Source organism: Nuphar pumila, chromosome 7 (genome assembly GCF_984573655.1).
Source record: "Nuphar pumila chromosome 7, dmNupPumi1.hap1.1, whole genome shotgun sequence".
Lineage (NCBI taxonomy): Eukaryota > Viridiplantae > Streptophyta > Magnoliopsida > Nymphaeales > Nymphaeaceae > Nuphar > Nuphar pumila.
In genome coordinates, this window is record NC_143255.1 from 20273122 (window position 1) to 20285208 (window position 12087).

Sequence of the window (12087 nt, forward strand, 5' to 3'; positions counted from 1 at the left end):
CTAAAGTCGCAACTACTTTAGTGGAGGGCAATATGGTCAGTTAGTTATACCCCTATGAAATTTCGAAGTTCTGACGCCTTTGAAGTCGATATTACTGGTCCAACACGTCTCTTAAAACTCTTTATCCCTCGATCCCAAACACGGACGGACATCAGCCCCCCCAACCGGGGAAGCAGATCAGATCATCCTGAAAATGAGCGTTTTTGCTCATGCGAACATCTTGGCCGTCTGTTTGCATTTTGGATGAATGCCACGTGGTTTTGTTGACTTTTGAGCTTTTTTAAATGCAAATCGGATGGCCACTATGTCAGCACGAGCAAAAACTCTCATTTTCAGCATGACCTGATCTGCTTCCCCCAACCGGAACTCCCAGTTCACCACCCACCGTCAAAGCCTCTTATTAGTCTCCTCCTACACTGCACGCCTTCCTCAGAGCAAAACACTCTGCCCACCATGCCTCTTTCCCACCATCACATCTTCCTCTTCCTCTTTCTGTTCATCTCTACTGCCCTCTCGGCCAACATCTCCGAGTACTGCCCGAAGAAGACATGCGGCAACATCAACATCAGTTACCCTTTCTACCTCACATCAATCGACTCGGCAGCAAACCAATCCTTCTGCGGTTACGAGGGCTTCGGCATCAGCTGCAGCAGCGACGGGAGGACGCCCACATTCACCCTCCCCAGCGACACTTACGTGGTGAAGAGCATCAACTACAACACCAATCAGCTCTCCCTCGTCGACGGAGAGATCTACTCCCAGCCTTGCCCTGCTCCCCGACACAACGTCACCCTCAACTCCACCACCCCTCTGAAATTCGATCCCAGAAACACCAATTTCACCTTCCTCATCAATTGCAAATCCACCCCCTTCATCTCCACCACCGACAATGGCTACACAACAACAACACCCTCAACAAACGATAGTCTTCTTTCAATTGATTGTTTGAGATCTACATCTGGGATGTCATACGCCGTTCCCGCAGGGTCCCCAATTGGCCTCCACTGGCTGACTGTCTGCGAAAGGTCTGTGGTGGTTCCCTACTTGGGTGCCGCCGCCGAGAGCCCATCCAGCAGCTTCCCGTCGGTGGTGAAGGGAGGGTTCGTTCTGGACTGGGGCCAGGCCCCGCTCTGCGCAGGGTGCGAAGCGTCCGGTGGGGTGTGCGGGTATAACACCAACAAGCCGAAACGGTTCGTTTGCTTCTGCAACGATGGGGAGCACGATGGCGATTGCAAAGACCGTAAGCCTTTCTCTTTTATCTCTTGCCCTTCCCGCAGTTTCTTTTGATGATCTATTCTCATTTGCTGGATTCTGGATTTTGGATTTTTGCTCTTTTCTGGTTGTGTTTTGATTCTGGAGATGTTGTTGGGAGTTGAATTCCTTCCTGGGGGAATTCGGAGCTTATTTTCTTACCCGATTGTTTGAGGATGAGGCAAATGGGACGTTGGTGAATCGTGGCGAATTCTCGAATCGCGTTTTCGCTGAAAAATCAAATCTGAATTTTCTCGAAAAAATGAGGAAAATTTTGCTGTGAGATATTAAAATATCGTCAAGGTCAACGACTTCGTCTGCTTCTGCAACGATGGGACCTGCCGTCAAGATTTTCCTGCCTTTCAAAGACGGGCTGAGCCATCACGCTTCGTGTAGGGGTGTCAACAGGTCGGATCTGGTTCGGACCCAAGGATTCAGGTATCAGGTCCAGAACCGGGTCTGCCATATTAGTTGAACTTCTGTTGGTCCTTTCTTGAACTATTTTGGTACTGGTTAGCATAGCAATGTGTAATCATCCTAGCAACCTTTCTGCTGTTGTGGGAGCATTCTCACCAAAGTAGCCTACACTTGAACCTGCCATGGCTAGGCTGCATGAATTAACTCACCTTTTTGTCCTTTGACATTCTAAAATTCACTAATATCATGTCTAACATGAGGTAATATTTTTAAATTTTTACAGATTTTCATTAAATAAGTTTGCAATTAGATGTTTTCTTCCATTCCTAATAGTTGTCGCAATTCATGCATGTTTCTCTTTGTTGTTAATGTTCCTATTTGTCTAGATAATTGTTGAGAAGTGTGTTATTAACTTTCAAGCTCTGGTAATTTCATGCAGTTTCAGGAAAGCGCAACATATGGAAGAAGGTCATAATAGGTAACCACTGATCTCTTATATGACTCAATTTACAACTACCAATCCTCAGATCCAATAAATCTCCAGTCCACAGGACTCTACTAACCAAATAAGGTATTTATAATAAAAAAATTGGCTTGACATTTCCTCTTCTTCAATCTAGCAAATTTAGTGTGAACTGGTAACTGCTTCAAAAAAAAAAAAGTGTAAACTGGTAACTGCGGACTCCAATAATATCGCCACAAGTCAAATTCAATCAAAGCAGAAAACGACTCAAACTTTCTTCTCCACCATCTTTCTTTGGTCTTTCCACGCGCTTCTGGCGAGTGATGAAAAAAAGACAATCGGAGATGCAACTCTTCTTCAATCATCCAAGTCACCGAATTTTGCTCTAGATCCTCTGGATGCACAGATATGTCTGCATGCAGCTTGTGTTTGTGTTTCTCTTCTTTTCTTGGGGTTATTCTTACTCTTCTTCTCTCCCATAGCGCTCTGTCCGAGACCAACCCAGTTGACTGCCCTCTGCCTTTCAACTGTAGTAACTCCATTCAAATCCTTTTCCCGTTCAGCTCTCTCAATTCTTCTCCCAACTGTGGCATGAATATCATTTCATGCAATGGAAACCTCACTCAGATTGATCTATTCAATATCCGTTTCACTGTTAAGCTAATCTCATATACTGGTCGTAATATCGAGATCCGCTACCCCGATTCATACAAGCAAGAACTCTGTGCATCACCTCGCAACTTCAGTACTCTACCTGAAAGACTCTACCATGGTTTCCAATTCTCTGGTCCCAATGTCACCATATTCAAGTGCAATTATGCCGATGGCCGGCTGCTGAGGCCTCCTTTTTCACTCAAGGTGGAAGGTTGTGATGATGGTTCTCTGCTGTATTACTATTACAGTCCTCAGGAAACAAGGGAGCTGCTTGCTAATAATATCGGATGCCCTGTTTATGAAATCCCTGCTGGTGTCGAGGAGTCTGCTGCTGCAAACCTGTCTGTGATATTGAGTAGCGGGTTTGTTCTTCACTGGAGAAGGAATCTTAGCTGTGATGACTGTAGTAAAACTGGAGGCTTCTGTCGATTTGATGAACATGATGTCCCATTTTGTCACTGCAAAGATGGATCAGCACATTCAACTAATTGTTCCAATGGGACAATCTCAACACCAAAATTAAGTAGTAATCCAAGTACAGAACTCCTCTCTTGCTTGTCTTCTTCTCATGACTTATTTCTTGTGCAAAGCGTATTTCTACTGATGACAATTTGGTAGTGTTATTTACCATTTGTCTGCGGAACAAGTACTGGTTGCACTTGCCATTAGGTGGTGGAGCCCATCCATATAAGGTTGTCAACATGGAGTTAGCATCAAGTGTCACTGTATTTCAAAAGGACAACATCAAATATGAGATCCTGTTATTGTTGCACCGGCCTGTTGCCCAGCCCTGCAGAAGTGAAGGGTGGCACTGTGGGGATGACAAATTACGTTTCCCACAACGTTAAGGCATTTTCACTTGTTCATTACGGGGTTACACTTGCTCACACAAATGTGGGAGCTAACAAGCTAGAGAGAGAGAGTTACACTTTTTATATATATATATATATATATATATCCTGATTCCTACTAAACAAACCATGTAGATCACATTCCAAAAACAGTATCAGACAAATAAAAAATTGAGACCATCCACACACCCTCCTACCGTCCACATCCTTGTTTTCATGAATTGTGTCATGCATTTATCTCTAACTTGGAAATCAAATTTTATGATACATTGATTATTATTAAACCCATTAACATAGTAAATTAACAACCACTCTGTGTGTGTGTGCTCTGCGCAGTGCAGGGGAACCTTCTCTTTTTGATTAGTTGAACTTCTGTTGGTCCTTTCATGAACTATTTTGGTACTGGTTAGCATAGCAATGTGTAATCATCCTAGCAACCTTTCTGCTGTTGTGGGAGCATTCTCACCAAAGTAGCCTACACTTGAACCTGCCATGGCTAGGCTGCATGAATTAACTCACCTTTTTGTCCTTTGACATTCTAAAATTCACTAATATCATGTCTAACATGAGGTAATATTTTTAAATTTTTACAGATTTTCATTAAATAAGTTTGCAATTAGATGTTTTCTTCCATTCCTAATAGTTGTCGCAATTCATGCATGTTTCTCTTTGTTGTTAATGTTCCTATTTGTCTAGATAATTGTTGAGAAGTGTGTTATTAACTTTCAAGCTCTGGTAATTTCATGCAGTTTCAGGAAAGCGCAACATATGGAAGAAGGTCATAATAGGTAACCACTGATCTCTTATATGACTCAATTTACAACTACCAATCCTCAGATCCAATAAATCTCCAGTCCACAGGACTCTACTAACCAAATAAGGTATTTATAATAAAAAAATTGGCTTGACATTTCCTCTTCTTCAATCTAGCAAATTTAGTGTGAACTGGTAACTGCTTCAAAAAAAAAAAAGTGTAAACTGGTAACTGCGGACTCCAACGCGGCTAATGATTCTGATCTAAATTAAAATAACAAACTAGAGCCCTGTATCACATGGATACGGATATAGACACGGGTATGGCATAGATTTGAGACGTGAATACATGGTTTTTTTTATGAAAAACAGCACATATTTTTTCTAATTTTTGAATTAAACAAATATACTTTATATGCATATAATGTTTAAAAATAAGTATTAAAACCGTGTCGTTTCGTGTCATTTACCCAATTTAAAAATTGTGTAATCCATCCTAGAGGTGGCCTATGCGAGCCCATTTACCCAATTCAACCAGGTTGGCCTGTGGCAAGTCAAACCAGGTTGTTTGCCACATAGGTGCAGGTACAACATTGACTTAGCCTAAACATGTTGAACAAATCTGTAATTGAATGCTAGAACCAAAATCGTTGAGCATCAATATTGAAGTTCATAATCTTGTTGACTTGACGGACCCTAATGTGTGTCTGTTCACCCGGCCAAAGTTTCAAGTATGTAGATCTGCTATCAAGAGTATAATCATTCTCGTTTTATTTCCACAGGTTCTGTTGCGGCTGTTTTCAGTTTTTTTGTTGGAGCATGCTTGTTCTATTTCATTGCTCGATCCATTTGCATTTCAAGAAAATCTAAACTAGAGAAGTTCTTAAGTGATTACGAATATCTCACAGCCACTAGATACACATACAAAGAAATAAAGAGAATGGCAAGTAATTTCGAGCAGAAACTTGGGCAAGGCGCCTATGGAAGTGTATTCAAAGGAAAGCTGCCTAATGGCGCCCCTGTGGCTGTAAAGCTCATGGAAAAATCACACAATGATGGTGAAGAATTTATGAATGAAGTGGCTACCATTGGTAGGATTCACCATGTTAACGTAGTTCGCCTTCTTGGATTTTGTGTTGAGGGGTCCCAAAGAGCACTTATATATGAATTTATGGCAAATGGTTCACTTGAAAAGTTCATTTACACAGATGAAGCCACTGTAGATGATCGCTTGTTTGGGGAAAAGCAATATAATACAGCACTAGGCATTGCCCGAGGAATTGAATATCTACACCAAGGTTGTGATCAAGGAATCATTCACTTTGACATTAAGCCACATAACATTCTTCTAGACCACGACTTTACACCAAAAATTTCTGATTTTGGTCTAGCAAAATTACATTCCAAGGAGCGAAGTACTGTAACAATCACACAAGGCAAAGGCACGATTGGTTATATTGCTCCAGAAGTATTCTTTGGAAATTCTAGACATGTCTCACATAAATCCGATGTTTATAGCTTTGGGATGCTATTAATCACATTGGTTGGAATGAAAGACAAAATTGGTAACAATGACAGCAATTCTAGTGAAGCCTATTTTCCTCAATGGATTTATGACCGCCTTGATCATGATCGAAAATTTGAAGGAATTAGAGAAGGTGAAGAAGAAATCATTAGAAGGATAACCACTATAGCTTTATGGTGCATACAGTGGAACCCAATTGATAGGCCCTGTATCAAAGAGGTTGTTAGAATGTTTGAGAGTAGCACATCAAAATTGACGATGCCTCCCAATCATTTTTTCCCTGCAGTTGAGCTTGAATACCTGCAGCATGGTTTTGACTCTTCAACTATATCAGAATGATGGATTGGTTTAGGATAATGAAAACTCTGGCAAAGACGATGCTGAATTGCAATCAGTTTGAGTTTGGCAACTATTGTTATTTCGACCCCAATCTGCAGTTTCAAGTCTCATTAGAAGAAGATATTCAAGCCAATGGCATCCGCTTTTGTAGAACTTGTTCTTCTATCCCACCCCCATTTTTATACGGGCTGATATTCAAGCATGATTATAATAACAAGTACCTTTGAGATTCTACACTTGTAACCTATATTGCCATATGCTATGTTCATTAAATTTAATGCATTGTACAACTTGGCTTTAAATCAGCTAATAATTAAGAAAATTTTAATTTTTTAATGAACTATTTGAATAGCAATTCTCCAACTCATCTTTTTCTAGTTTGAAGGTGGCACTAAAATGGCTTTAGTCTTTTCTATCATTCTCCAGAAGGCATTAAGACTTTCTTTACAGTTTTATGTCAACGAAAAACACAAAGAAGTGCTTCTTTGCAAACTTTGGACAAGGGGAAAAAACTATTTTGGATATTGTGAACAAGCTGCTAGAGATGATCCAGTGTAAACCAGAGGTTGCACCTTTTAGCATAAATATCGACTTGATGGAAACTTTTTATACCCGTTTCTGCTGATAGTCATATAAGGATACAATTTCCCATCCGTAGGTGACACGAATAGTCACTTGAAGAACTATTACCTACAGTTAATTTGTTCCTAGATCAAGAAATCACATACTCCTTGTGATCAGCCTGATACACGAACATTTATTTTGGCAACCAAATTCACTGAATGACCATGTACGCAGCTTTTATTAGACAACCATCCGAAGCATCAAGCAAGCACTCTTAGCTAGTAAAACATATTTCATATGATCAGTGTCACGGGCTAAAATTCGAAGTGTCATGGGCAAAATTTCAAGATGCAATTTGTTGCACTTTGCAAGCCTTAGAACACCGGTGTGGCACTAGGCTTTTTGGCTTAGTCAGCCTCCCAACACATGTATTTGTCGATACGTAACCGATAGACAATGAAACTTTCATTTAAGGAATCCATCTTATCATGGTGGTCACATATCTGATAGCCACTTACGTGCCGTCTCATACATAGTCATCTCATACAGACTAGTACCTCCAACCAACCGAAGGGTCCAAACATCCCTTGTCACTCTCACGGGCAAGCACATGCTGTCACTGAGGCTGAAATATGCCTTCGTGGCACTACTGACTTAACCAATATCCAATGCCGGTTATAGGGAGCATGATGCATCACTTAGGCATTACCGACGCGTGCCAAGCTCCCGAGCTTCATTATGAATAGTTCTTTTGTTGTAGATATCTAAAGCAAACTGCATATGGGGGACTTAGTCTCACATGCCATAGGGTGTATCGGGACCCCATGAGCACACTCCCATTGGAACCTCGGCCACAAAAGTGTAAGGTCTTTCGACCCCTCATCCTGAGGACTAGTTGAGGATTCGTGCCTTAACGAAGAGCACCACCCAAATTTATTCGTCGAGCTTGTGCATGAACTCACACCACCTCATGCCACCTGATGCGAACCTCATTTTGAGTGCTTAAGCACTTAGGCATTGAACGCAGCATGGGTATCAATGAAAGCACGGAAACGACCTAACGTGTGTGGTAGACATGCTTCATGGCATAGTACGCAGGTACCAGCACTTGAGCAGGCAGATGCGTGAGCAGTGGCACCAACAGGGCAAAGAGGTTGACAGCACAAGCTGGGCCAGAGCGAGTGATGCATGGGAAGCAAAGCAGGTTATATGTTCCCCCCCTCGAACAGGGCATCTCATGCTCGGGGGACCCAAAAAGTGCCACGTATTTAAGCCTATGTGTCTCGTATCCCCATGTTTGTAAACATTAATTAGCATTGGAGTTTGATGCGATTGCAAAGACTTATGTACCCTCTCCTCTATTGGTGCCAAAAAAAATAACGATTCTAGAAAATTAGTGATTGTAAAGACTTAAGTGCCCCGAAGATGATTATTTAAGACCCAGTCTATGCACTGCAGGATTATCCGAGAAAGAAATCTCTTCTGGAGGAGGCCATGAACATCAACCCTCTCACTCTCTCTCTCCCTTCTCTTTCTGCTTCTGTGCACATCCAGCAGAAGATCTTACATTGCTTCATCAAGCACCGACTGACCTGCACATTGACTGTTCTGGAGCCTGATTCAGAGTTTTTACCCTTACAGGAGGAGGGTTTGGGGGGCTCCTCCCAGCATGGGTAGCATCATTCAACTAAATGAGTTGTGGATCCTGATTCAGAGTTTTTACCCTTACAGGAGAGGGGTCTGGGGGCTCCTCTCAGTGTGGATAGCATCATTCAACTTAAAGAATTGTAGAGCCTGATTCAAAGTTTTTACCCTTACAGAAGGAGGGTCTGAGGGCTCCTCTCAGCGTGGGTACCACCATTCAACTTGATGAGTTGTGGAGCTTGATTCAGAGTTTTTGCCCTTATAGGAGGAGGGTTTGGGGGCTCCTCCTAGCGTGGATAACATTGTTCAACTTGATTCGTTGTGGAGTCTGATTCAGAGTTTTTACCCTTACAGGAGGGGGGTTTGGGGGCACCTCCCAGGGTGGGTAGCATCATTCAACTTGATTCGTTGTGGAGCCTGATTTAAAGTTTTTGCCCTTACAGGAGGAAGGTTCGGGGACTCCCCCTCGGTGCGGGTCCCAACAAGGAGCATGCCAGAATCAAGATGTAGATGTCAAGTGAGAATGGTGTTGTGCAACTCAAATAATACAGAATAATAGGGGTCTAGTTTTTAGTTAAAATGGGGAATGAAATGGCAATAGAAATTGCTGAAAATTTACAGGAATAAACTAGACTCAATAACAAAGACACCAATTTTTACGGATTTGGAATATGACCTTCGGTTAGGGAGATATGACCCTGATAAGTTGGTCCTAATTCAGCTAGCGATTTACAACGATTTGTTTACTGAATAACACTACAAATCGCTATAGTGATTTGCAAAAGACACTACAAATCGCTATAGTGAGATCCAACAACACTATAAATCGTTGTGGGGATCGTTGGAGACCCAAAAACACTATAAATCACTATAGTGATTTGCGGAAGACACTACAAATCGTTGTTGAAAGGCCAGATAACATTATAAATCATTGTGAGGCTCGTTGAAGACCCGAAAATACTACAAATCGCTGTATGAAAGCCTGACAATACTACAAATCGTTGTTGAAAGGCCGGATAACACTATAAATCATCGTGGGGCTCGTTGGAGACCCGAAAACACTATAAATCGTTGTAGGAAGGCCCGACAATACTACAAATCGTTGTTGGAAGACCAGACAACACTATAAATCGCTGTGGGGCTCGTTGAAAATCCGATAACACTAAAAATCACTGTAGGAGAGTCATTAAAAAAATCGTGGGAAAAAAGCATAAAAAGAAAAATAGAAAAATCGTGGGAAGGGGTGTTACGAAAACCTCGAGCAAGAAACAACTGAAGGAAACATGAGCCCCATGATTAAATAAAACGCTTTATTACTCTTTTTCGATAGTTAAAAGAGGGAAAGAAAACAAAAAAATTATACAAGGCCCCCAAAAAATTGTTTCGTTGTAGAGCCTAATTTATAGTTTTTGCCCTTACAGAAGGGGGGTCCGGGACCCGTGCCCGGGGGGAGCCCCCGAACCCCCTCCTATAAGGGCAAAAACTCTAAATCAGGCTCCACAACGAATCAAGTTGAACGATGCTACCCACGTTGGGAGGAGCCCCCAAACCCCCCTCCTGTAAAGGCAAAAACTCTGAATCAGGCTCCACAACGAATCAAGTTGAACGATGCTACAGTTAGTGTGCAGGTCAGTCGGTGTTTGATGGAGCAATGTAGGATCGTCTGCTGGATGTGCACAAAAGTAGAAAGAGAAGGGAGAGAGAGTGAGAGAGTTGATGTTCATGGCCTTCTCTAGGGGGAACTCTTTGCCTCCCTTGATTTCTTCTCTAGAGAGAGAGAGAGGGTTTTACAGTGTTTTACAGATAAGGAAGAAGAAGAACATGACGATGAAAAGTTCAAACAGACTTTTTTGATGGCTCAGGTTTATTTCGCCGGATGACCATCGGATCGTCGGCTCACCATTGTTTCGCCGGATCACCATCAGATCGTCTGCTAAGGTTCATTTTACTGTGTAGACTTTGAAGAGTCAACATCATCCTCGACTTTCTGAATGAATGACATGTTTGTCCTTTTTTTGAACCATTTGTTTTCCTTTTTTGAATGAATGACATTTTTGTCATTTTCTCAAACCATCGTTTTATAGCAAGAATAGCAAGAAAGGGTACTTAAGTCTTTGCAAGACTTCAATGCTGAGTGATGTCAACATACACGGGAATACGAGCCCCATGTGCTTATATACATGGTGCTTTTTGGGACCCCTGAACACAAACGTGGGATTCAGTGATTCATCGGGGGTGAACATACACCACCCTCTCCATGGGAAGGCATGCAGCGCACGATGCACAGGGTGTAACGTGCAGAAACAGATTAAAAACTGAAACAAGATGTTCTTGAATATAATTCTAGTTTCAAACCTGAATTATGGTTTATATATTTTTTGGATCCAGAATCTATACCTATGGGTACCATCAGATCGGGTACCTAACACCATACGGGCTAGATTTGGGCTGCTTTTTGCAGGCCATGCCCAATAAGGGTCGGTCTGACGCAGCCTGACTAGTAAATGTGCTGGTCCTAGGTAATTGTAAATTAGTATTTGAGTGTAGCCGAAATTGGCCTAGCCTGTTTATTAGTCGAACTTAAAGGACCTGACCCACAATAAGACCTGTGTTTGTCCCAAACCTGACAAGAGTTGGGCCAGGCTTCCTATGGTTTGAGGTCGGTCTTGTCAACCTGCCACAAGCTTCCAAGTTGTGCTCGCCAGCCCTATGTCAACACCTAGGGGTGTCAACGGGTGGAGTTTGGTTCGGATCCAGGTGGAACCAAACTTGGATAAGATTTTCGGGTATGGTATCAGGTCATCAGGACCTGGGTCTAATCAGGTCTACAATAAGAGAAATCATACCCAGACCCGATAAGAACTACATGAACCAACCCAGACCATACCGGATAAAATAATATCTTTTTTTATCATTTTTACATTGAAAATTTGTGGGTCTTAATGGGAACTCAGGTTGGACCCGGGTCTGGTATAAAATTTTACAAACTATACCAGGTCCATGTATTAATCAGACCTGGTCTTCTTATTTGTCACCATACCTGGACCTTATAGGGTTTGATCCGGGTCGGGTCTGGGTAAACCCAACCCATTGACACCCATGTCGACACCTATCTAAACCCACTTCGAGTGTGAATTCGAAAAAGATGCAAAGACTAAAATTGGTGTGGAATTGAATCAAAATTGAATTTATTGAGACATGATATGTAAGTTAAAATATCCTTGATCCGATTAATGCTACCGTGTTTGGCGTGATTGACTCAACTCATGGAATTCTTTTGCCTAGTATTTCAGTTTTTCTAGTTTCACTTGGCTAAAACAGAATGGGAAGCGAAACTTCCACTTTAGAAACTGACAAGATAACAGTGGTACAGAATGGGACCCAATTCTTAGTTTTTTCTACACGTCAGGAATGCTGGGTCAACTGGCCAAGTCTTGTGCCATGTAGAAATGTTGTCAGTATCGGTATCGGCCCTGTATCGTTTTGCCAACGATTCAGATGAATCGATACCGATACTCAAAGTGAATTCTTCAAAATCGGCCAAAAATAATTAAAAGATATTTGGCGTTAATTAAAACGTGACACGTGTTAAAGTCATTAAAATAATATTAAAGAAAATAATTTTA

The 12087-nt window shown here is 41.8% G+C and overlaps 2 protein-coding genes across 2 annotated transcripts; both read left to right on the top strand.

Annotated features, from left to right (window-relative positions):
- The first annotated feature begins 453 nt into the window (after window positions 1-453).
- Window positions 454-1287, top strand: LOC149831433 (LEAF RUST 10 DISEASE-RESISTANCE LOCUS RECEPTOR-LIKE PROTEIN KINASE-like 1.2). Its single transcript, XM_090013018.1, has one exon. The coding sequence runs from the start codon at window positions 454-456 to the stop codon at window positions 1285-1287; it is 834 nt and encodes a 277-aa protein (XP_089869144.1).
- Window positions 1102-6593, top strand: LOC149831434 (LEAF RUST 10 DISEASE-RESISTANCE LOCUS RECEPTOR-LIKE PROTEIN KINASE-like 2.7). The gene is made up of 4 exons (XM_090013896.1): window positions 1102-1240; window positions 2108-3320; window positions 4386-4424; window positions 5172-6593. Exons 2-4 carry the CDS (start codon window positions 2540-2542, stop codon window positions 6251-6253), a joined length of 1902 nt encoding a protein of 633 aa, XP_089870022.1. The 5' UTR covers window positions 1102-1240; window positions 2108-2539; the 3' UTR covers window positions 6254-6593.
- Window positions 6594-12087: the final 5494 nt, after the last annotated feature.